This window comes from Panthera tigris, chromosome B3 (assembly GCF_018350195.1).
Source record: "Panthera tigris isolate Pti1 chromosome B3, P.tigris_Pti1_mat1.1, whole genome shotgun sequence".
Lineage (NCBI taxonomy): Eukaryota > Metazoa > Chordata > Mammalia > Carnivora > Felidae > Panthera > Panthera tigris.
The window spans coordinates 62014090-62039824 of record NC_056665.1 but is presented as its reverse complement, the minus strand read 5'-3'; the positions used below and the strand labels follow the sequence as shown (position 1 = coordinate 62039824).

General features: G+C 46.0%; 2 protein-coding genes across 3 annotated transcripts in view; one reads left to right on the top strand and one right to left on the bottom strand.

Annotated features, from left to right (window-relative positions):
* DNAJC17 (DnaJ heat shock protein family (Hsp40) member C17) overlaps positions 1 to 18832 on the bottom strand; it is a 36518-nt gene extending 17686 nt beyond the window's left edge. Inside the window, exon 1 of one of the 2 annotated variants that reach the window (XM_015537364.2) lies at positions 18519 to 18832. In XM_015537364.2, the coding sequence (XP_015392850.1) occupies positions 18519 to 18596 (78 nt within the window). In that variant the 5' untranslated portion in view covers positions 18597 to 18832. The remainder of the gene's footprint in view (positions 1 to 18518) is intronic. The other variant, XM_007081674.3, reaches the window with a different exon arrangement.
* Positions 18833 to 18898: 66 nt separating this feature from the next.
* Positions 18899 to 25414, top strand: ZFYVE19 (zinc finger FYVE-type containing 19). The gene is made up of 11 exons (XM_007081670.3): positions 18899 to 19025; positions 20278 to 20399; positions 20566 to 20619; positions 21005 to 21123; positions 21223 to 21368; positions 21698 to 21806; positions 23544 to 23753; positions 24196 to 24275; positions 24597 to 24695; positions 24804 to 24934; positions 25019 to 25414. Exons 1-11 carry the CDS (start codon positions 18972 to 18974, stop codon positions 25086 to 25088), a joined length of 1194 nt encoding a protein of 397 aa, XP_007081732.2. The 5' UTR covers positions 18899 to 18971; the 3' UTR covers positions 25089 to 25414.
* Positions 25415 to 25735: the final 321 nt, after the last annotated feature.

Genomic DNA, 25735 nt, shown 5'->3' with positions numbered 1-25735 from the left:
GATTTTTTAGATTTGGCACCAAAAGCAAAAATAAATAAGTGGTACTATATCAAACTAAAAATCTTCTGCACAGCAAAGGAGACCATCCACAAAATGAAAAGGCAACCTACAGAATGGGAGAAAGTACTGGTAAATCATATATCTGATAAGGGATTAATATTCAAAATATGAAAAAAAAACTCATATAAGTCAATAGCAAAAAACCCCAAGCAATCTGATTTTTTTCATGGGCAGAGGATCTGACGAGACATTTTTCCAAAGAAGACATACAGATGGCCAAAAGGTAAATAAAAAGGTGCTCAACATCACCAATCAGGGGAATGCAAATCAAAACCACAATGATAGTACCACAAGATAGCACCTCACACCTGTTAGAATGGCTGTTCTCAAAAGACTAGAAATAACAAGTGTTGGCAAGGGTGTGGAGAAAAGGGAACCCTCATGCACTGTTGGTAGGGATGTAAATTGGTGCAGCTACTGTGGAAGACAGTATGGAGATTCCTCACAAAATTAAAAATAGAACTATCATATGATATAGCGATCCTGCTTCTAGGTATTTATTCAAAGGAAACAAAACACCAACTGGATAAGATATCTGCACCCCCATGTTCATTGCAGCATTATTTACAATAGCCAAGACATGGAAGCAACCTGATGGATGGACAAAGATGTGCTGGACACACACACACACACACACACACACACACACACACAGAGTAATATTATTTAGCCATTAAAAAAAGGAAAGTTTGCCATTTGTGACACATGCATTGACCTTGAGGGCATCATGCTAAGTGAGATGAGTCAGACAGAAAGACAAATACCATATGATCTCATTTATATATGGAATCGAAAAAAAATTAAAAAACAAAACAAAAACAAAACTCATAGATAAAGAGAACACACTGGTGGTTGCCAGAAGTGGGCGGGGGGGGGGGGGGTGTGTGTGAAATGTGTGAAGGGGGTCAAAAGGTGCAAACTCCCAGTTATAAAATAAGTCATGGGAATGTAATGTATAGTGTGCTGCTAGATTTAATAATACTATATTGTATATTTGAAAGTTACTAAGTAGATCTGAAAAGTTCTTATCACAAGAAAAAAATGTGTAACTATGTGTGGTGACAGACTTATGTTAACTAGACTTATTGTGGTGTGCATTTTACAATGTACACAATGTATTGTGTCATTATGTTAATAATACAATGTTATGTGGCACTTGAGTGGTTCAGCTGACTGAGTATCCCCAACTCTTGATTTCAGCATAGGTCATGATTCCAGGGTTGTGGAATGGAGTCCTGCATTGGTGGGCTTGGCACTGAGCATGGAGCCTGCTTGGGATTCTCTCTCTCCCTCTCTCCCTCTCCCTCTCTCCCTCTCTCTCTCTCTCCACCCCCCCCCCCGGCCTCTGCCCCTCTCCCCCTCTGGCATACTCTCTCTCTCTAATAATGATTATACTAAAATCTTATGTCAATTATATCTCAATCTTAAAAAACAGGGATGGTAACCCCTGGGTGGCTCAGTCGGTTAAGTGTCTGACTCTTAGTCTGTGCTGGCAGCGCAGAACCTACTTGGGATCCTCTCTCTCCACCTCTCTCTGCCCCTCCCCTGCTCAGGTGTGCACTCTCTCTCTCTCAAAATCAAGGTGCGCCTGGGTGGCACAGTTGGTTAAAGGTCCCACTTCAGCTCAGGTCATGCATGATCTCACTGTCTGCAGGTTCAAGCCCCAAGTTGGGCTCTGTGTTGACAGCTCAGAGCCTAGAGCCTATTAGGAATTCTGTGTCTCCCTCTCTGTCTGCCCCTCCCCCACTCACACTCTGGTTTTCAAAAATAAATAAACATTTAAAAAAATTTAAATTCCAAAATTAATAAACTTAAAAAAAAGAATTGTTAAAAAAAAAAACCCAGAGATATTCAGTTTCCCTCTACTATTCTAAGCTGGAAGACAGCATGGTTCACTGAAAGAGAGAAAGTTTTGGAATCTAACAGATGTATTTTTATTTTATTTTATTTTATTTTATTTTATTTTATTTTATTTATTTTAATTTTTTATTTTTTATTAAACAAATTTTTTTAACATTTATTTATTATTGAGAGACAGAGCGTGAGCATGGGAGGGGCAAAGAGAGGGGGAGACACAGAATCTGAAGCAGGCTCCAGGCTCTGAGCTGTCAGCAAAGAGCCAGAAGCAGGACTTGAACTCAGAAACCAAGAGATCAAGATGTGAGCCGAAGTTGGATGCTTAACTGACTGAGCTACCCAGGTGCCCCTATTTATTTTAATTTTTTTAATATTTATTTTGAGAGATAGAGCATGCACGCATGTGCCGAGAAGGAGAGAGAGAATCCCAAGCAGGCTCCACGTTTTCACGGTAGAGCCTGATGCAGGGCTTGATCTCACAACCCTGGGATCATGACCTGAGCCGAAATCAAAAGTTGGACATTCAACCAACTGAGCAATCCAGGCACCCCTATTTTTTTTATTTTAGAGAGAGAGAGAGAGAGAGAGTGCTCGAGTGGGAGAGAGGGGCACAGGGAGAGAGAGAGAGAGAGAGAGAGAGAGAGAGAGAGAGAGAGAGAGAAAGAAAGAAAGAAAGAAAGAGAGAAAGAAAGAAAGAAAGAAAGAGAGAAAGAAAGAGAGAATCTCAAGCAGGCTGTCAGGGTAGAGCCCTAGGTGGGGCCCGATCCCACGACCCTGGGATCATAACCTGTGCTGAAATCAAGAGATGGACATTCAAACGACTAAGCCACCTTGGCACCCCTAACAGATGTGTTTTTAAATTTTGAATCTTCTGCATACTACCAGCATGACTTTGGACAAATTACTGAATCTCACTCAGCCTTAGCTTCTTCAACAACAATGTGAGGAAAGAATCCCCTACACACAGGATAGTTGTGAGGATTAAAGAAAATAATCCATGTGAAGTCCCTGACAAAAACTAGGCACTCAATATAAGTCCCAAACCTCTTGCCTATCCACTTCCAGGAGGGAAGTAAACTGTGTGACACCAGCTGAGGATGATGCCAACCTGACAGCAACTCCAGGGATGGGCATGGGTTCACAGTGGGCCCAGGTCAGCCCAATTAGAATTCTCGAGACGGAGAGGGCTGATTTCAAGTCTGCTGGGGCTGTAGTTCTAAAATGTAATCCTTGGTTAGCTCCCAGGGGCTCTGAAATACTCTCATTCAAAGAGCAGAGGGAAGGGTAGGGAGCTTGAGATCTTCTAAGAGTGGCCATGAACTAAAACTCAGGTGGCCTAACAATGCTGGTGAAGTGTGTCTGTCTTGATTAACTAGTTATTACTATTTTTAGCTGTTACACCTGCCATGGGCAGGGCCCATTCCTGGGTTTTAGCTTGGAAGGCCAGTTTTGTCTTTGAACCAGTTGGCCTGGAGTTTGGTGTTTTGTGCTACAAACTGGATTGCCAGCTTTGTCCAGCCCTCCTGAAGTGACTGCTGCCTAAAGAATTTCTCACCATGTAAACACAACTCTCTTGAAGCAGGCCTTTGAAAAAGCTTCTGGTATCAATATTGTTTACTATGAAATAATGCTGCCTTATTAGCAGCTCAAGAGGCTGGATTCAGGGCAAAAAGATGCAAAATATGTTCTATAACTATGATAAAGTTGGGAAGGAAGAGGGACTTTCAGAATAGAGAAGTACAGACCCTATTTGTAATGGTATGGGATAAAGCTAAGGACTGTCTAATCCCAGGCACCGGGGATGGCAGCTCCTCCATGAAACTGAGTCTGCAGGTGCTAGATCAGTCAGGCAGGATTGAAGTTGCCTCAAGAAGTTGCCAAAGGCTACTAGATTGTCTTAACACTTGAAGCTTTCTTTCTTTACCTGTGGATTTCCCCTAAATCCTCTGGTCTCCCTAGCACTTGGCAACATTCATTTGCATTTCCTGAGACTTCACAGAGAGGAGGAGCCAGGTGACAGTAGAGTAGCTTCCCACCCAATGTCCCCTGCACAGACCATGATTTTTCAGAGGACCAGGCTGTCTCCAAAGCCCAGCCCCGGAAAGACAAAGATCTCAGATGAATAGAAGCTCCATAAGGACTTAAAATTCCAATTTGCCGAGGTGTGGTCTTTCTAACTTGTTGCTGCCTCTAGCTTCCCCTTCTCCATCCTAGGACACTACTGGAATTTAGTCTGACTTCCACGTCTCAGGATTGTCATCCAGAACATAAACTACTGAACAGCGTAACACCTTCAGGCACTACTGAAGGCAAAGAGTCAGGCTTTTCCTAAGCTTCCCTAGGTGGCGAAGATCTTTTTAAAAAAAAAATTTTTTTTTTTAATGTTTTATTTATTCTTGAGGGAGAGAGAGACAGAGCATGAGCGGGTACGGGGCACAGAGAGAGGGAGACACAGAATCCGAAGCAGGCTCCAGGCTCTGAGCCATCAGCCCAGAGCCCGACGCAGGGCTCGAACTCATGAACCATGAGATCATGACCTGAGCCGAAGTCGGATGCTCAACCGACTGAGGCGAAGATCTTAAATCTTACTCTTTCTATACTTTTTCTGTCTCTTCCCTAGTCACTCTCTACTAGTCTGTGCCATATGCCAGCACTTCCTTGGAAGTGCTTCTAATCTGCTGTTTCTTTTCTGGTATGGTCTGGAAAAACAGATAAACTGTTTTGGTTCTTTTAAAATAACTTTACAATTTTTAAAATTAATTATTTAAAAATGAATTTAACGAATTAATTAAATTTTAATTAAATTAAAAAAATTTAAATCTTATAACTGTTATAATTGTGCCTCAAATGAGAGCCCACAGGCATAGGAAAGTATGGGGGTTCCCCTTACAAATAAAGGGAATGTGCTTTATGGGGCAGGGAGTTTTGCTTATGCCCAGGGCCCAGAACAGTGCTCTGAACAGTGCCTGGCATTTAATCTTAGTAGGTACACAGTAAGTACCTATTGAATGAAAGGGGCTCACGTTCACTTGTTCTCAACCAAAACACATTCAGAAAGTCTCAACTATGTCTACTTCAGGCCCAGTGAAGAGTAGAAGTGAGCACTGTCCTGACCCTAGGAGACCTTACTGCTATTTTGCAATCTTCCCTTCTACTTGCTAATGCTGTCTCTTGAGAAACCAAGTCTGGAAAAGAGAAAAAATCACTAGGGCAGACCGTCAGAAGAACCATGATGGGAACTAAATGTTATCCCCCAGAGCCCACATCACAGAGGAGAAGGATGAATCATGAATTAGCACCCACCCAGCCCTTCCTGGAGGCCCCATAATTGGTTCTGCCACTTGTAGCAACCTAAGTCCAGAGCAGGGGAGTGGGTTGGGAAGTGGGTCTCCAGCCATCTCCACTGGGCTTTGTGCCAGCCACGCAGCAGGGCCTCTGACAATTCACCTGCCTCCAATTTCACCTCTTGAGGGAAACGGCATCCTGACTCACTCAAAAAAGGCAAGGCGCTAAGGGGTCCCATAAATATAAAAGTCATCATTAACTTAAAAGAAAGGTGCCCTACAAAGAAGAGATCATTATTTTTTTTAAAGGCTGCTGTCCTTATGATAAAACTTGGGACCAAGTAAGTGGTACAGGTAATTAAGCCCAGTTCTCAAAAGCCAGACTCATAGGTCAGACTCAGATAGAGGACAGATAAGGAGACCACTCTGTGTGACAACAGGTACTAAACCTTGCCAGTGAATCAGCTAGAAAACCATTATCAGGCCTGGTTCCAGGAATGGGAACAGTCCATAATCACAGCCCAGGCACTCATTTAATTTCTCCCCAAGCCTGGGGGAGGCAGACATCTCATCCCCACACCAGCTAGAACACCAGAGGTTATGTGACTGCCTCACGTCACAGGCAGAAAGTAAACCACAGAGCTCGGGGTACTTATGCAGAAGCTCCTCTTGCCTAACATATTGGTCATTTTCATTCCCGACAGCCTCTGGCCCACACTGCAACAGCACTGCAGAGAAATCCCTAAATACCTGGTCATTACAAAAACCACACAGCTCCTAAGGCTCAGTACAAGCAGGTGCCAGCCAGCCCCCAGACCGGTCCCCTCAGCTCAATGTTTCCAGATGTGGGTCTGCTGTTGATACTGAGACGATACCGGGAGAACTTGGACCTCACACCAACATCCTTCTCAGGTTGCTTGCTAACCATGGCCCAAGGCCCCAGACTCGGTGACCTATACAGCCTGGAACAACTGGCACTGTACACAGAGCTTGACCTGCTTCTCCCCAAATGTTGCCCGTATGCACCCTTTGGATCTGGGTCCTTGGACCATCCTTGAGGTCACTCCTATCCCTCAGGCTCTCACCTCTGGGTCCCCCTCCTTCCTTTACCCCTCTCAGCACCACCTCCTGGGCCTAACCCCAGCACTACCATTCTTAGGCTACTTTCCCAAACCAGCTACCCCAAGGAGCCCTGTCTACAGCCCCACTCCCTCCCTCCCATCCTTACCCTAAGCATCCCTGTATCAGGCTCAGACTCCAAAATCTTTGCCCATCTTCTTGCCTCAGGCAGTAGATTCCCACCCCTCACATCTACCAGATATTTTGAGTCTGACTGCCCCTCACTTCTCCCCCCTGCCTACTGCCACCCTCAACCCCTGCAGACTTGGGTCCCCAGTCCCAAAGCATTCTCTCTGCCCCATCTCTGCCATCTCTCAGGGTACAGAACTTCTCTCTGGGCCTTGGTACTTCCTGCATCTTACTTATTTCCTTTTTTCCTGTAACACAGTGGTTTCCTGTAAAAACAAATTTATATTAGTAAAAAGAAGTGAGTCAATTTAAAGAAAAATAATAATAACTAGATAACAGCAGTCAGGAACAGCAAAAATTGGGAAAGCAACTATTCAAATGGAGAACACTTGCTTTTTTGCTTTTTTTGTTATTTTAAGATTTTATTAAAAAAAATTTTTTTTACATGTATTTATTTTTGAGAAACAGAGTAAGACAAAGCGTGCGTGGGGGAGGGACAGAGAGAGGAGACACAGAATCTGAAGCAGGCTCCAGGCTCTGAGCAAGCAGTCAGCACAGAGCCTGATGCAGGGCTCGAACCCATGAACTGTGAGATCATGACCTGAGCCGAAGTTGGACATTCAACCGACTGAGCCACCCAGGCGCCCCTTAAGATTTTATATTTAAGTAATCTCTACACCCAAAGTGGGGCTAGAACTTACAACCCTGAGATCAAGAGTCACATGCTCTTCTGACTGAGCCAGCCAGGCACCCCTGGATGGAGAATAGTTTGAATGTTGCTTTAGCTGAAATGGAAACTGCACTGTGATAGTTTCAACATACATTTTAATGCACTTCCTCAAGCTGTTTAGATCAGCTTAATACCTGTCGGGTTCACCCAGGTCTGGCAGCTTTACTCAGAGTCAAAGCTCTGTGTCACAGTTGGAGTCATGAGGCTCTCTGGGGCCCACAGACCTGTCTCTTGTTGCCCTAATTGCGCCTGCAGTGCGGGTCATGGAAAAAGCTCTGAAATAAAAGCAGAAAATTCGGGTTTGGGCAAGCACTCTGCATTTATTAGCCACCTTATGTTGGGCAAATCAATTAAACTCTTGAGTCTTAAGTCTTCTCATCTATAAATTGGACCTAATATTCCTTACCTATCTCATAGGCCCGTCTTGAAGATCACATCAAATGAGATAATTTATGTGAAAGCACTTTGGTGTCATATAAATGTAAGGTATTATCTTAAACGCTAATGAATAACCTGCAGCTTACAAACACAAATGAATCATTGCTTTTGACTTAACAGGCAGCCAAGTAACTTCAAAAATCCAGAGCTCCGGACAATAAAACCCAGGAATGAGTTAACCATCAGAGGGATGCAGATAGGGCTGAGGCCTGGCTCCCAGAGCCACCCAGTGCTAGTCAGGCCCTTGGTGAATGAAAGACAGTCGTCTAGAGAAACCAGACTTGTGCCCAACCTTGAGTCTTCAAGTAAGAGACTTTGGGAAAGGCTCCTGTGACAGTGAATTGAATCAGGCACACCTCACATTCAGAAATGGCTCCCAGATATCCATAAAATCAAGTCCAACCACTATAGCACCTAGAGGTCCAAAGATACCACATTTTCAGATTCATCTCCTGTCATATCTTCAACATACCCAAGGCAATGTCCCATTCCTTGTCATGCCAGGCACTTTTACTTCTATACCTACATACTCATGCTGTTCCTTGAAGCCCTTCTCTATTCTCTGTCCTCAAAGACGTATTCTTCTTAATTCTGGAAGAATGTTGGTGTATCACCTTCTAGAATATAATAGAAATATGGATGGTTTTTTTAAAATGTTTATTTATTTATTTGGAGAGAGAGAGAGCATGAGCAGAGAATCCCAAGCAGGCTCCACACTGACAGTGCAGAATCCGATGTGTGGCTTGATCCCACAACCCTGGGATCATGACCTGAGCCGACATCAAGAGTCAGATGCTTAACTGACCGAGCTACCCAGGCTCCAGAAATATGGAGTTTAAATAGAGGTATTAGCTAGCATATAGGTAAAATAGCTTTTTCCTTAAAGTAACTTATATGCTATAATATAACCTTCCTTCCTGAAAATGTCAATGTTAAGTGTCTTTGGTAGTTTTCCTGGTAAACAGACGTAAAATTTGAGTCTTGAAAGAGTTAATCAAAATGGATTTTCAAGTACCTGGCTTCATCAAGTAATGCTTGCCAAGATACAATGAGTTACATACCCTACAAAGGGCTTCAAATGAAAGGTGAGGCTGCAATAGACAACAGAGACCTGTGCCAACTGTATAGGAGTGGAAAGAATATTATACTGGGGCTCCAGTCTGGGTCTGATGCTCATTATCTGGGTGGTCTGGAGCAAGTTCCATAAGCTCTCTGGACCTCTATCCTCCTGTCTACAAAATGAAGAGAATCAACAACCGTGAAGATCCCTCCTGTGATATATTCTTTTCTCCCCTCAAGGTCTTGCACAAAAACACTTCCTCAGAGAAGTCTTCCCTAATCCTGCCACTCTATGAATCATGCCTTCTTTTTTGTTGTTATTGTTTTGTTTTTGAGAGATGGGGGAGAAGGGCAGAGTGGAGGGAGGCAGAGGATCTGAAGTGGGCCCTGCACTGATAGCAGTGAGACGGCTGTGGGGCTCGAACTCACAAACTGTGAGATCAAGACCTGAGCCAAAGTCAGACACTCAACTGACAGAGCCACCCATGTGGCCCCGAATCATGCCTTCTTTATTCCTATAGCATTTTCCTTAAATACTATAAGGAATTTCCTTAAATACTATAAGTATTTTCCTTAAATACTATATATGGAACCTCTTTCATTTTACCTCAAAATTCATTGTTCACTATACTGTGTGAGCTGGCCGAAAGCAGACTGATGTCTTATTCAGCTCTAAAACCCCACCATACCCATATGGTACCTTGTCCTTGGTGATATACTCCACTCATCTGTAGATCTGAACTGAACAGTGAAGTCTGCTGATCCTCAATTTTGCTCTACCTAATTCCCGATCTCCTTTCTACCTTGACTGCTATGACAATCACTGAGTCAGCACTGGGCCTGTCAGGGCTGGAATGAGTGAGAAGGGCTAAGGAGTAGAGGGCAACCTTAGACATGAGGTGTGGGAGATGTGTATTTGACATTAGTGCTTACAATGTAAGGGAGGTGGAAGGACAATATTAACAGCAAGAGCTAACATGTAGTCTGCATTCGCTCTGTACCAGGCACCATGCTAAATGCTTTACTTGTATCGAGCTTTACTACAATGCTGGCAGGAAGGGACTGCCATCATTCCCATTTTGCAGACAAGGAAGCCAAGGCACACAGAGGTTAAACATTTGCTCAAGGTCACAAACTAGTTAAGTCATGGAGTCAATGACTTAACAATTACTTTCAAGTCAAAGTCCACTTTCTTAACTATCACTGCTAAGAAGTCAAAGGTGATGATAAAAGCACATTGACAATTCCCAACATTGCTCAATGCTCTGTATTATAATTTTCATCCACTTTTGCCATATGGTAGATGTAATAAACAATAATTCTTCGCCTTATTTGTTAAAGATTAGTTATAAAAATTGTTCTTTTCTCTTTCATTTATTGTGAGAGACAGAGAGAATGTTCACGTGGACGCATGAGTTGGGGAGAAGCAGAGAAAGCCACAGTCAGTGCAGAGCCCAACATAGGACTCGAACTCACAAATGGAGATCATGACCTGAGCCAAAAGCAAGAGTCAGATGCTTAACCAAATGAGCCACCCAGGTGCCCCTGAAACTGGTATTTTTTATACAAAGCTACACTCTATAGGAAGTGATGATCTGATTAAAAAAGCATTAACTCCTAGGGGTGCCTGGGTGGCTCAGTCAGTTGAGCACTCACTCTTGATTGCATCCAACTCGATTTCGGCTCAGGTCATGATCTCTCCGTTCATGAGTTGGAGCCCCCAGTAGGGCTCTACACTGACAGTGTTGAGCCTGCTTGGAATTTCTCTCTGCTCTTCCCCTGCTTTTTTTTTTTTTTTTTTCTCTCTCTCAACAAATAAACAAACATTTTTTAAAAAAGCATCAACTTCTAGAATTATAAACTTTAACCTCTGCATTCCATAATGATGGGACACACACACAAAGATGGGCCACAGGAGCAAGAGATGGAAAAGGTGGAAAAAGGAAACAGGCAAGATGGGGCAACTCTATAGGGACCACTTTTTTCACATTTGTATCCCTAGCACCAACTCTGAGGCTGACACATGCTAGGCACTTAATAAAAGTTTGTGGAATCAGGGCTGCCTGGGTGACTTAGTTGGTTAAGCATCTGACTTTGGCTCAGGTCATGATCTCGCAGTTCCTGAGTTTGAGTCTCTCGTTGGGTGAGCTCGAGCCCCACTTCCAGTGAGACCCGCTTCCCACCCCACCCCACCCCCCCGTGTGTGTGTGTGTGTGTGTGTGAGTGTGTGTATGTATGTGTGTCTCTCTCTCTCTCTGTCTCCCCCTTGTGGGATTTTCTCTCTCTCTCTCTCTGTTCTCATTCACTTGCATCCTCTCTCTTTCAATTAAAAAAAAAAAAAAAAGTTTGTGGAATCAAATGTTTGTGGGAAATAGTTCTACTCTCCTCTGAAACACACACGGAGAATGGGAAAGGAAACCAAAATGAAACAGGAAGAACACTGTAAAGTTTGATTTAATAAAGGTCCAGTGTGTGCCTGTTCTGGGCAGGGCACTGGGCACACAGTGTGCTGCTTTCAAGAGTCAGGGTGGGGGCTGTGAGCAGAGACATGGGCAATCCTGCCTATTTGGCAAGAGTATAAGTTGGTACTACTTCTCTGAAAGAAAACTTTGAAAAACCTTTTAGTGGGGGGCCTGGCTGGTTCAGTTGGTAGAGCATGGAACTCTTGATCTTGGGGTTGTGAGTTCAAGCCCAATGTTGGGTGTACAGATTACTTTTAAAAATTCTGTTAAAAAGCTTTTAGATATATTTACTTTTGGTCTAGTAATTTTACTTTGTCACAAAGTACTACTGTCTAAGAAAATAATAGTGCATATTCATCCAATCACTCAACAAGGATTCACTGAGCACCTATCAAGGGCTAGGCACTATTCTAGGTGCTAGAGACAGCAATAAACAGAGGAAGTCCCTTCCTTCCTGGATTTTTTACATTCTAATGGGGGATAAGCAGATGGGTATAGTAATATAAAATGGCAGTGAGCGTTAGTAGTGAGAAGCACTACTTAGAAATATATGTAGCAGTGTCAGGGTGTGGAGGTAGCTAATATAAATTGGTGGTCAGGGAAACCCTCCCTGAGGAGGTTATACATGAAAAGAAATCTGAATAAGGGGTGGGAATGAGATATAAAATACACAACTGCCAGAGAAGAATGTTCTAAGCAGAAGGATTAGCAGATATAAAGGCCCTGAAGCAAGAATGTGTTAGGTGAGTTTGAAAAAAATCACCTGAGGCCCATTTCACACCCAGAAGGAAGGTTATTATCCAAAAAAAGAGGAAATAACAAGTGTTGCAAAGGATGTGGAGAAATCGGAACACTTGTACATTGCTGGTGGGAATGTACAATGGTGTAGCTGCTGCATAAGGCAGTATAACCAAAATATTAAACATAGAGTTATCATATGGTCCAGCAATTCCATTTATGGGTATATATCCAAAAGAACTGAAAGCAGGACTTTAACAGATATATATACACTTGTGTTCATAGTAGGAGTATTCACAACAGTCAAAAGGTGGAAATGATCCAAACGTCTGTCAACAGATGAATGGATAAACAAAATATGGTAATGTGGCATATACATTCAACGAAATATTATTCAAACTTAAAAAGGGGGGCACCTGGCTGGCTCACTTTGACCTTGGGGTTGTGAATTCAAGTCCCGCACTGGGTATACAAATTACTTTTAAAAAATAACATCTTAGGGGCACCTGGGTGGCTCAGTAGGTTAAGTGTTCAACTTTGGCTCAGGTCATGATCTTGCAGTCTGTGGGTCCAAGCCCTACATTGGTCTCTCTGCTGTCAGCTCGGAGCCGGCTTTGGATCCTTGGTCTCCCTCTTTCTCTGCCCCTCCCCCGCTTGCTCTCACTCTTTCTCTTTCAAAAATAAATAGAAAACATTTTTTAAAAAAGGGTTAGGGTTAGGGGCGCCTGGGTGGCTCAGTCGGTTGGACGTCCGACTTTGGCTCAGGTCATGATCTCACAGTTTGTGAGTTCGAGCCCCGTGTCGGGCTCTGTGCTGAAGCTGGGCGCCTGGAGCCTGCTTCGGATTCTGTGTCTCCCTCTCTCTCTGTTCCTCCCCCGCTTGCACTCTCTCTTAAAAATAAATAAAGATTTAAAAAAAAATTTTTTTAAGGGTTAAAATAGGGCACCTGGGTGGCTCAGTCAGTTAAGCGTCCAACTTCGGTTCAGGTCATGATCTCACAGTTCATGAGTTCAAGCCCTGCATTGGGCTCTGCTGACAGCTCAGAGCCTGGAGCCTGCTTTGGATTCTGTATCTCCCTCTGTCTCTCTGCCCCTCCCTGGCTTGCGCTCTCTCTCACTCAAAAATAAATAAATAAACAAACATTTTTAAAAAAGAGTTAAAATGGTAAATTTTATGCTATGCATAACATAACATAACATAACATAACATAACATAACATAACATAACATAACATAGGATTGAGATGGCAGGAGCTTAGTGAGCAAGGGGAGAATGGCAGGGAACATGAAGGAAAGGCAACAAGAGCCCCAAGGGCCAGGAAAGGCCTTCAGGTATTACTCTAAGACTGATGAGAAGCCACTGGGAAGTTGGAGCAGAAGTGACACAATCTGATCCACATTCTAAAGGCTTACTCTGGCTGCTGTGTGAAGAGGCTCAAGAGGACAAGAGCAGAACTAGGAAAAAGGCCATAACGCCACTGTAGTCGCCCAGGTTAATTCTTGAGATTATTTCAGATTCTCTCGAGGGCTTGCAAACAGCGTGAATTCATGACCTAGTCTTCATTTTGGCAGGCCCTGGGGACTTGCCCCAGCAGACAGTGAGTGAGTGAGTGGGAGATGGGGGGTGTATGCATGAGCACACATAGGCACGTGCACATGAGCACGTAAGCATCAGGGGCTTACTGCTTTGGATTCTAGCAGGGGACTGAATTTCCAGGGCATGATCCTCTTCCCAGGAACGCTCCCACACCAAATCCAGGTCCTTGACTCAAGGCTTTTCTACAAGAAGATTACATCGTGCCCAGCCTATCTCCTCTGAGGCTGGAATGGGAACAAAAATGTCTACCTGGGAATTGCCGAGTCTTTAAATTTCCACCAAAGGCATTGTTTAGCCCATTTCTGAACCTGTGAGGCTCGATGCACTACGAGGTTGACAGAAGGGGTAAGTTCCATGAATAGAAAGGTAGAGCTGAACTTGCCCCTAATTCTAGTATGGGTAGGCAAACTTTTTCTGTAAAAGGCCAAAAATTTTAGGAGGCCACATGTGGTCTTTGTCAAACATTCCTTTTTGTTCTGATTTTGGTTTGGCTTGGTTAGTTGGTTGTTTTCATTATAAAATATATATAACTTACAGGGCGCCTGGGTGGCTCAGTTGGTTGAGTGACCAACTCCTGATTTTGCCTCAGGTTGTGCTCCCAGGGTCCTGGGATTGAGCCCCAAGTCAGGCTCTGCGCTACATGCTCTCTCTCTTTTGGGCACCTGGGTGGCTCAGTCGGTTGAGCGTCCAACTCTTGATTTCAGCTCAGCTCATGATTTCATAGTTCCTGAGATCCAGCCCCACACTGGGCTCTGTGCTGACAGCGTGGAGCCTGCTTGGGATTCTCTCTCTCCCTGCCCCTTTCTCTCTCTCAAAATAAACATAAATAAGCTTAAAATAATAATAATAGTTATAGCCATCACAATGGGTGTAAAGTAGTATCTTATTGTGTTTTTGACTTATATTTACCTAATGATTAGTGGTATTGGACATCTTTTTTTTTCGCTTTTAATGTTTATTTATTTTTGAAGGAGAGAGACACAGAGAGTGAGCGAGGGAGGAGCAGAGAGAGGGAGACACAGAATAGGAGCTGTCAGCACACAGCCCAATGTGGGACTCGAACTCACAAACCATGAGATCATGACCTGAGCTGAAGTTGGACGCTCAATCGACTGAGCCATCCAGGTGCCCCTGGACAACTTTTCATGTACTTGTTGGCCATTTATGTATTTCTTTAGAGAAATATCTATTCAAGTCCTTTGCCCATTTTTTAACATGTTTGATTTTTTGCTGTTGAGTTGTTTGTTTTTTTTACAATCCTTTAAATATGTAAAAACCATTCTTAGCTCATGGCCTATTACAAAATTTGTAGTAGAGGCCATTTGACCCCTGAAGCCAGAGTTTGCCCAGCTCCCTCATTTTACATTTGAGGAAAGTCAGCCCCGAAGAGAGACAGTGACTGCCTCAAGGTTCCTGATTCTCATGTCAAGTTGTAGTGGTCTCTATAGCCACTACCTCATTCATTCAACAAATATTTATCGAGAGAGCCTCTTCTGTGTCAGTCACAGAAGGGGCTGCTACAGAAGTGAATGAACCAGATCCACTCCTCGGAGCTAGGAGTACAGAGGGGATTAAGGCACCAAACAAATAATCACACAAATAAATATGTAATTACGAACTGAAATAAGTGCTAGAAAGGAGGAAAGCCAACTGTTATGAAAGAGAATAATAGACAAGGCCTCTCTAAGGATACGCCATTTAAGTTGAGTTCTGGAGGATAAATAAAAGTAACCCAGGTTAGGTTACTTTTAAGTAAGTTAGGTTACCTCAGCTAGGTTACTGAGCCACCTGGGTGGCTCAGTCGGTTAAGCGTCCAACTCGATTTAGGCTCAGCTCATGGTCTCGTGTTTCGTGGGTTCAGGCCCTGTGTGGGGCTCTGCACTGATGTGCGGAGACTGCCTGGGATTCTTTCCCTCCCTCTCTCTGCCCTTCCCCTGCTCACACTCTGTCTCTCTCTCTCTCCAAAATAAATAAATAAATAAATAAATAAACAAACAAACATTTAAAAAATCTAAAAAAAAAATTTATAATATGCAATCAGGGGAGGGAAAGAGAGAGAGGGAGACACAGAATCCGAAGGAGGCTCCAGGCTCTGAGCTGTCAGCACATAGGCCAACCCGGGGCTCGAACCCACAAACCATGAGATCATGACCTGAGCCAAAGTCGGACATTTAACCCCCAAAAATGTTTTTTAAGTAACCCAGGTTAACAGAAGCGGCAGAGGAGTATTCCTGGCAGAAGGAAATACATGCATGAAGGGTTAAGAAATTATATTGAGTGTATTATTAAAAGTGCAATAGGGCTCTTATCAAGATCATTCCATTTTCTGTGAAAAGAATAGAATGTCAGTGTACAACAGGTCAAAATGCAACAGATTGAAAGTAAAAAGACAAATTGGAAGACTACTATAATTGTTCAGATGGAAGTTGATAGGGCTTGGGCTGGACTGGCAGCAGTGGAAACAAAGATAAGTGAACAGTTTTGAGAATTATTTGGGAGGGTAACTCATTAGCACCCGGTGATGGACTAGATGGCAGAAGTGAGAAGATGAGGTATCAACAACAACTCCAGGGGCACCTGACTGGCTCAGTCAGTGGAGAATGCGACTCTTGACCCCAGGGTCATGAGTTTGAGCCCCACGTTGGGCAAAGAATGACTCCAGGTTCCTAGTTCAAGTGGATGGATGGTAGTGCCATTTACCATGAGAGAGAAGTGCAAGGAAGGAGAAGGTTTGGAGACAGAAGGTCCAGAATTCAATTTTAGATGTAGTAAGATTTAGACCCCCGTGAAGCATCCAAATGGAGAACTCAAACCAGCAGATGGATATACAGATATACACAGAAAAGTGGTCTGAAGGAAAGTTAAAATTGGTGTTGGTATGAGCTGAGCTGTATGGTGCTGGACAAGGGCCAAAGTGACACAGTGGAAGGAACATGACCTGGTCCAGGCGTCAGGGAATCTAGGTTCCAGTTCCAATTCTGTCACTAACCACCCTCTCTGAGCTTCAGTTTCACCATCATTAATACAAGGAGATTGGCCTAGATCATGGCTTCTTTAGTCTTTTTTGGGGTAAGAATTAACTCCTCTCCTCAAAAATGAATACACAATATTATACATGATTTCAGGGTTTACTCCATTCATGTCACCTTTCTATGGACACCAAAGGAACAACTCCTAGACTATATGACCAGACAACCAAAGTTTAGAAGGCCTTTTTTTCTACATGCTTTATATATATATAAATAAATAAATATATATATATAAAGGTCCTCCAGGCACTGTTAGAAAATATGACAGGCACTGAACCAAGGAAAGAGGGAACATCAGGGCCTAGGTCTCCCTGGCTCTCTACCAAAAAGTATCCATCACCATGAAACTAGACAGTGTCTCCAAAGTTTCAAGTCTACTTTTCACAGTTTATCTAATTTTACTCTTTCTTCTTGGCCTATGCTCCAGACAAAGTGGACTCCCCTTTCTTGGAGTATCCTTCCTTCCTCTCCACATAGCCAAACTCTGCCTGTTCTTCAAGGCTTCAAACGACTTATCTATTTTCCCCACCCCTTCTCCCAAACTAGAAACCACCTCAGCATACTATGAAAATCCACAGTACTTTGTCTGTATCCCTCTTAAGGAATTTACCATGTTCTTCCTTATATTATAGTTGTGCCTCCCCCTATTAAAAGATAGGAACAGCACCTTTTATCCTGTATAAAGAGCCTTCTCACATATCCCTTATCTCATCTGAGTGAAAAATGGATCCTATCCATACTGACCCAATCAGACATTGGTCTCTTGCTAGACAATAGCCTCACCTGACCCCTTTAATGGCATCTCATCCATCCACGTCCAGCTCTGAGCAATACACACATCAGCAGCTACCCAAATGCCTTCCTCAGAAGTTCCCAACTTCAGGGTTCCAACATATTGGCTGGGTTTGGTGTGAAATGTCCAAAGTAATTTCTCACTATTAATGAAGTACCAATTAAATAATTTACAAATGTAGAGCACTCAGAATAGAGTCCAGCCCACAGTAAGCACTATATAGGTGTTGGGCATTATTAACACTGAAATTTTAGGATTTATGAGATGGGTGTAGCGGATGCTTTTGGTGCTCTGTACACACCAACGGCCCACTTCTGATTTCAGTGGCAGCTGCGGGAGACAGTGATGTGCAGGCTGATAGCATCTCTCTTCCAGAACCCTGTGGGTCTCCTTGCTTTTCTGCCCCAGAGCCTCCTCTTCTCACAAGCTCACTCAAGCCATGAGCTAGGCAGCCAGGAACTACAGGGACATTCGCGGGCATTAACTTTCATCTGATGAATTATCTGCTTCCCCTTCCTACATTGTTACAACCTCTACCATTATCCAGGGGAAGATAACAAAACTCCTAATTATAGCTTGATCGGTTAGTATCTCACTCCCTGGCACCTTTATCAACCCTTTCCCGTGGAACTTAATTTAAGGCCATCTGCCTTTACTCTTCTGATCTTCCGTCTCTGAGCCCATTAGCACGTTTTCAGAGGGCAACAATGGGCTGGGGTGGAAAAAAGAAATGACAAAGTCATAGGTCACACTGCCAAGAAAGATGAAAAGGGAGTGGAGAAACCTTGAGACTCGGCCTTTTTTCCCGCCCTAGGCTCTAAGCGGAGTTAAATCGGCCTTCATAGGTGACTATGTAGTAGTACCTCAAGCCACCGACACGGCAGAAGCGGAGTCAGGGGCTGACACTGCGCAGGCGCAGGGAGGGGGCTAGGGTTTCCTCTCATTCAGTTCACGCAACTACTTCTCTTCTACACAAGGGCCATAGGGAGAGTACAGTACCCTGCGCAAGGAGCCTTCTTTCTGTGCACCCCAATTCCTCGTGAGGCCCTCAGACCGGCCAGGAAACGTCTGGGAAACCACCTTCTAAGGCCGTCGGGCCGCCCCTCACTCCGCGCCCAGGGCCCGGCCGAACCTGGAAAGCGGGTGCCAGCTGCTGGCGAGGCGCCAAGACAGGAAGGGCCGCCAGGCCTGGTCGGATTCGGCCCTTCTCACCACCGTTCTCACCTCTTTGTCCGCTGCTTTCTCCTCGATACCTAGTAGGGCGTACAGGTCCATCTGTAAGAGCTCCTTGGTCACCGCCATGGTTCCAATCTTGACTGGATTCGTACTACAACTCCCAAGAGTCTAAGCGTGCGTAGGGATTCTCAGGGACTGTCGTCGCCAGCGAGCTGAATGGCGCTTAGCCCCCTGGGAAATGTCGTGTTCTGGATCAGGCTTGACTGTCTGTGAGGGAAGCGAGCAAGTGAATGAACTACGCCTCCCAGCAGCCCCCGCGCCTTCCGCCACCGCTCCCCGGTTGATGTAGGCGATCGCGATTCTCCCGCCAGAGGCCTCAGCTAGCCAGCGCGGGAGGGTGTAGGGGTGGGGGCGGGCCTTAGTGAAGGTCCGAGGGTGTCCGGGACCCGGCAAGCGTGATCTCAGCTCTGTGGACCTTGCGGCGCTGCGCCGGCCACCAGAATGGAGAGTAGGTGCTACGGCTGCGCTGTCAAGTTTACCCTCTTCAAAAAGGAGGCGAGTCTTCTCCCCGCGGGCTAGAAGGTCAGGGAGGACGCGGAGTAGAGGAAAAGCCCTGGACTTGAAGTCCGTAGACTTGGTTTTACGGCCCCTTTCCAGCTGTGTTGGTTTTGTTGAAATCACTGAACTTCAGTTTCCATTTCTGTGAAATGGGGCTAACTCTCCCTCGCTTTCGGGGTTAGCATGAGGGTCCAGAGAGGTGCTGGAGGTGAAAGTGCCCTGTAACTATACAGCACGCTCCTGTCTTTTCTAGAAAGGTAGGCTTTTCTGTCCACTAAGTGATACAGCTGGTTCCTTCCCTCCACTTTGCTCCTCCGCAGCCCAGTCTTGGTTAATGCCCTGTGACCACTCTCCATCACACCATGTCCTTTGCTCTGAAACCTTCACCATCATGCAGCCTGCCCTTCCCAGGTTTCTTGAATTAGATTACCTCCCTTCCTCCTGCTCCCAAGGCACCATGGCAAAGTCTTTTGTCCTCTGCACAAGGCCCCACATTCTTCTGGTAAACTGTAGGCTTCCTCTGATCAGTTGTGACCAGGAGATAGGAACCAGATTGGATAAATGAATAGCTATGGAGGCAGATCCGTGTAGCACTTAGAAACCTGGGTTTTGGAACCTGGGTGCTCAGGGTTCAAATTTGACCTCTGCAGTCTTATTCATGGAATCACCTTGGTTTGGGCAAGTCATGTAACCTCTCTGACCCCATCTAAGATAGGAATAATAATTGTGGTCATCAGGATTAAGTAGAGTAGTGTGTATAAATTGTGAGGATTAAATCACATGACGAATGTTAAGTGCTGAGCTTAGTGCCTGGCACACAGTAAGTGCTTAATAAATGGAGGCTATTGTTATCCCTGAAGCCAAACCACCCTCCATTTCTACTAGAGCACAGAAGACAGGGGCTCTGCACTCTCTCTGGTTCTCCTTTGTTGAAGAGCCCATGACCTGCAGCATGAGGTTTTGCCTATTTGTTTTCTACACCCCAGTGCCATTGAATTGAAGTCAGGATAGAAAGCATGGGAATTTTACGTAAAGCTCTACTTGATTTGAATAAAAGACTGGAGACTGAGGAATCGCTTTACCCTACACCCCTCTCTCTCCCCAGGCCCTAGGGGCCCCATTTCTCATCCTCCTCCCTGCAGCTGGTCAAAACTTCAGTGTCTTCTCTGTGTGTGTGCTTGGAGAGTCCCAGGGAGGAGACTGCAGGGGCGGGTGAGAGATGGATCCCCCTACTTCATGTTTCTTGTAGTACGGCTGTAAGAATTGTGGCCGGGCCTTCTGTTCCGGCTGCCTTAGCTTCAGTGCAGTGGTGCCCCGGACTGGGAATACCCAACAGAAGGTCTGCAAGGAGTGCCACGAAGTCCTGACCAGGTGAGAAGCTGACATGGGCAAGGGTTTAGCCAAGCATGGTACCAGGTAGCTGGCCAGCCCACACAGCTTTGTGCTCTGTGGCTAGAGGTCAGGTCAGGAAGTGTTTGGGGAAGAGGTACTGACTGGCAGATAAGGGAACTACTGATACCAGATTTCTTCTCTATAGAGGACCATCTCCTGTCAATGCCTCCAAGTGGTCACCACCTCAGAACTATAAGAAGTAAGTGCTAAAGGGACAGAGACAAATAGGGGTGGGGAAAAGACAAAGGAGTCTTTGAGTAGGACTCTCTTCCCAGTCTCTAGATCAAATGAGCACAGGGTCAGGAGAATATCATCTCTCAGCCTCCTGACTGCCCTCTTGGGCTCACAAAGCAGCTCATCAGCCTCTCCCCAGAAACGGTTCTTGGTAGATCTTGCCCTCTAAGCCAGACCCTCTGTTTGGTCAGCTGGATTGGCCTACAGAGGGATATGAATGAGAACCACAGACTATTGTCTATTGGAGGCCTCCCTGGATGCCTAGAAATGATTTGAATGGGAAATGGTGAGTAGGTGCCTTCACCCCTCCCTTCTACATTCTTCAAGAACCTTATCTCATACCTTGCCAGGCGTGTGGCAGCCTTGGAAGCCAAGCAGAAGCCCAGCACTCCCCAGAGCCGGGGACTGACCCAACAAGACCAAGTCATTGCTGAGCGCCTAGCACGGCTCCGCCAGCAGAACAAGCCCAGTGAGTGGGGGCACACAGGGTGATCTAAAACATACCATCCAGACTTCCTGGGACTAGGATGCCTCTGGATCTTACAAGGCTTTCCCATACCAATTTCAGAGTCAGTGGCCTCACAAGCAGAGATAGAAGCCAGGCTAGCTGCACTGAGGAAGGAAACGCAGGGTTCCATCCCTTCCACCCAAGAGATGGAGGCACGGCTTGCTGCACTGCAGGGCAGAGTTCCGCCGTCTCAGACCTCCCAGGTGGTGAGTGCTCAGGGGTCAGGGGTCCTAGGACAAGGACCTAGATACATGTATGCCTATGTACTTTGCAGGAGTTGGCAAAACCTCCCACCCTCACCTCTTGATTCTCAGGCCTGCTGCCAGGCCAAGGATCCAGGGACAAGCAGCAGGATGGGGTGGGGCAGGAAAGAGTGGCCAGATCTACTCAATTATGTGAGCCCTGGATTAGTCAGTCCCCTTTCCAAGAGCTTTGGAAACTCTTCAGCATCCACCCGTAATCTAGACTGCGTTGAGCCTTACGGTGTTGCTTCCCCTCTACCCTACTCCTCACTGAAGTTCCTTCCTGTGAACAGGCACATCAGCCACCAGACACAAGGACCCAGGCCCAGCAGGCGCAGGATCTGCTGACACAGCTGGCAGCAGAGGTGGCTATTGATGAGAGCTGGGAACGAGGAGACCCAGGTAACTTCTCCACCTGGATCCCCCAGGGACCTGCCCCCCCCCCCCGCCCCCGGCTCTTTCCCCAAGTAGGAAGGTCTCTGCTGCCCACCCTCTGGGATGCAAATATGAATCAGAGAACAATCAACTTTATAAGCTTTAGATGGGTTTACCCCAAAAGGAGCCAGTGTATTACTAGTGGATAAGTGTGTAGGCTTTAGAATCAGACAGCGATTTCTAATTTTTTTTTTTTTAATTTGAGAGAGAGGGAGAGCACGTGAGTTGGGGAGAGCAGCTGAGGGGGAGGGAGAGAGAGTGAGAAAGAGAGAGAGAGAGAGAGAGAGAAAGAGAGAGAGAATCTTAAGCAGGCTCCACACTCAGCCTGGAGCCCAACACAGGGCTCAATCCCATTACCCTGGGATTATGATCTGAATAGAAATCAAGAGTTGGATGTTCAATGGACTGAGCCACCCAGGTGCTCCCAGACAGCAATTTCTTATTCTACCACTTAAACTAGCTATGTGCCCCTGGGAAAGTTACTTAACCTAAGTCTCACTTTCCTCATCTGTAAAATGGAGGTATGATAGAACCCACCTCATGGGGAAGTTACGAGAAGTAAATGAGATTAATAAACGCTTAAGACCCTGCCGGGTTCATAGTAAGTGTTCAGTGAATGTTCATTGCAATGATGATGATGATGATAAGGATGAGGAAGTGGCTGTTTAGATTTAATTAAAATGAAATTTAAAATTCAGTTCCTCAGTGGTACCAGTCACATTTCAAGTGCTATTAAACTATAGTCTTACACAAATACAGACCATGATATGGAGCGCTTCCATTATCATAAAAAATTCTATTGGACAGTGCTGTTCAAGTGCTTCAGAGCAATGGTTCTCAATTGGGGATGATTTTTCCATCCGGGGCCCATATGGCAACGTCTGGAGACTCTCAGACTCAGATTCTCACAACTTAGAAGGTACCACTGGCATCTAGTGAGCAGAGGCTAGGGATGCTGCTAAACATCATACAGTGCACAGGGCAGCCCCTACCACAAAGAATTATCCTGTCCAAAATATCAAAATACCAAAATATCAAAAGAACCAAGACTGAGAAGCCCTGCTTCAGAGACATAATCTCATTGAATACCCTCCGTAATCTTATACATACTATTATTATCCATATTTTATAAATGAGGAAACTGAGGCCTGGTGAGCTTAAGGAAATTGACCAAGGTCATATGTATTAAGTGACAGAGCTGGGACTTGAACCCAAAGCTGTCTCATTTTGAACCTCTTGGTCTGAAATGTTTATCTAAAGGGGACCATGTCAGAGCCACAGCCACTCTGGTAGAATTCTTCCTGCCTAGTGCCTTACAAGATCTCAGCTTCTCTCGTGTCCTCTCTGTGCTGCTCCCTGGAAGTATTAATTCCAGCCTGTAAAGCAGAGAGACTGGTTGAGGCTTAGCTTCCCTATACCCTCACCTTTTGGGGCAGTGATGCTCATACCATGGGACACCTACCCTAAGGGCAACATGTAAAAATATCAGGAGTGGGGATAGATGTAGTTGAAAAAAGCATGTCTAAGATTACTAGTATTTTACATTTGGAAAAATGTAGGAAAGACTCATTTTATTTGTAATATAAACCACAGGAGCTAATGCTGAACAAAAAGCTGATAATTTGTGTTTTTTAAAGAAAGTTGAGAAATAGGCACAGAGATCTTGGAATGTCTCTGCCTCCCTAACTGCATCACTCCTTCCAGCTGCCCCTATCCAGAATGACCTCAACCAAGGTGGCCCAGGGGGCCAGAGCACTAATTCCAAGGAACAGGCCACCTGGTCCCTGGAAGAGGAGAAGAGCAGGCTGCTGGCTGAGGCAGCAGTCGAGCTGCGGGAGGAGAACACGAGGCAGGAGAGGATCCTGGCCCTCGCCAAGCGCCTAGCCATGCTGCGGGGACAGGACCCCGATAAAGGTAGAGGCTGGGAAACAGCAGCTCACTTCTGTCCATTGGGAAGGCCCTCCACTCCCAACCCCAGGCCAAGCTCTACAAAACGGCTGTATTCCCTGGCACACTGAGTCAGGTGCTGGGATTGCTATGTCCAGAGGTCTATTGAGCTCTGCCCAGAGCCATGAGGGAGGTACTGGGCCAAAGGAATAGATAGGGAATAAGTAGCAGCCATCAGGGGCCCAGGGACCCTCAGTCCCTTCAGGGACTGCAAATCCTTCTGTTCCTGTCCCCCAGGGTTGGGGAGGGAGGGGCAGGATCTGATGTGATTGTTGACAACAGAGGCTGCCTAGCTCTGGAAGAAGTGCCCGTGGAAAGCAAACCAGCTCCTGCGGGCAAAATTACAGCTACTCAAGAGAACTCTCTCAACCTCACTCCTCCTCCTCTGCTCCTGTCATTCCCTTTCAAGTGACCCTCCAGGACTATCACCTCCCAGACAGTGATGATGATGAGGATGAGGAGACAGCCATCCAGAGAGTCCTGCAGCAGGTGGGCCCTGCCTTACCCACCTGACCACCACCTGTCCTGTCTCTGCCTCACTGCCCCACCACCCACTTGGCCCAGTTCACCCTGCCTCTACTCTCTCACTGAATGGCCACTCTGCAGCTCCTGTTCTACCTGGCATTCCACTGTCCCTATGACCCAGACCTGCCTACTGGCCTCTTGAGATGGGGTATCAGCAGCCATAGGCAATAGATCATGGGAGATGGGTTGAGAAGCTAAGGCCACAGAACACAGAAATACTCGTGGGGCAGGGGGGCAGAGTCTAGGCCTGGAACAGGAAGCTGAACGTCTTCGCCCTGTCCACAGCTCACTGAAGAAGCTGCCTTGGATGAGGCAAGTGGCTTGAACATCCCCGTGGAGCCAGCTCTCAGAGCCCAGGCCCAGTCCTATAGGGCAGAGTCCCAGGTGAGAAAAACCCCAGGCCACTGCCACGCCTTCCTCCCTTCCCTGGCCAACTGCTCCTGCGGCAGTGTTCCTACACACCTCCCTTCCCCCACTCCTCTCTGCTCCTAGAAGGCGCAGGCCAAGGCCCCCAGGCAGGAGGCAGAGGAAGAGGAGCTCCCCTGGTGCTGCATCTGCAATGAGGATGCCACCCTGCGCTGCGCCGGCTGCGATGGAGACCTCTACTGTGCCCGCTGCTTCCGGTGAGTGCAGATAGAATGTTCTGTGTGGCTGGGAGAAATTGCGGGTCCTCTCTGATCCCTGACTTGTCTCTCTTTGCTCCACAGGGAAGGCCACGATGCCTTTGAACTTAAAGAGCACCAGACGTCTGCCTACTGCCCCCGGCACATAGGCTGAGAACACTGAGGAAACCAGGGAGGCAATCCCATGGGCAGTCGTGCAGGCTGGTGCACAAGTCAGGCTAGATTGCTCATGGACATGCCCCTTCCTGAGCCTCAGTGTCCCTGGAAGGAGGAAAGATTCTCCATTCAGGATGATAACTGGGGGAGCCAGAGGAAAGGCAGAAGTCAGAGCCCTCCAACAGCCAAGCGTGGACTGGGAGTAAGACACGGTGGGGAAAAGACAAGACTGGACCTAAGGGTGATGAGCCTTGGAACTTGCTCAAGGGCCCAGGGCCCTCCCCTGGCACTTAATGGATCTAATAAAGAATGCTGATTCCTTGAGCCCAGCATGTCTTACCTCTAGAACCCTGTGGGCTCTAAGCCTGGGCCCCTGGAGAGGTGGCAAGAACAGGACCTCCACTAGAAGTCCAGTCCTGTGGAGTGAGGAAAAAAGTCGGGCTATCCTACAGGCTTCTCCAAGGAGGAACAGTCCCATCCACCCTGGAACCTCATATGCAGTAGGCATGGATATTCATTCAACTGATCTGAACTATGTGTCCTGCTCTGGGCAACCCATTGTAGCTTGCAGGCCCCACCATCTTAGATTCCTCAGCCTCCCTAGCACTCAGACAGTGCTTGCACAAACAGTGGATGCATGCCCTG

Bases quoted from the DNA above. Each gene is read 5' to 3' on its own strand.
- ZFYVE19 (XM_007081670.3), top strand. From the start codon at position 18,972: ATGGAGAGTAGGTGCTACGGCTGCGCTGTCAAGTTTACCCTCTTCAAA. The intron at 19,026-20,277 runs GCGAGTCTTCTC...TGTTTCTTGTAG, and splicing joins TTACCCTCTTCAAAAAGGAG to TACGGCTGTAAGAATTGTGG. The intron at 24,276-24,596 runs GTGGGCCCTGCC...CCCTGTCCACAG, and splicing joins TCCAGAGAGTCCTGCAGCAG to CTCACTGAAGAAGCTGCCTT.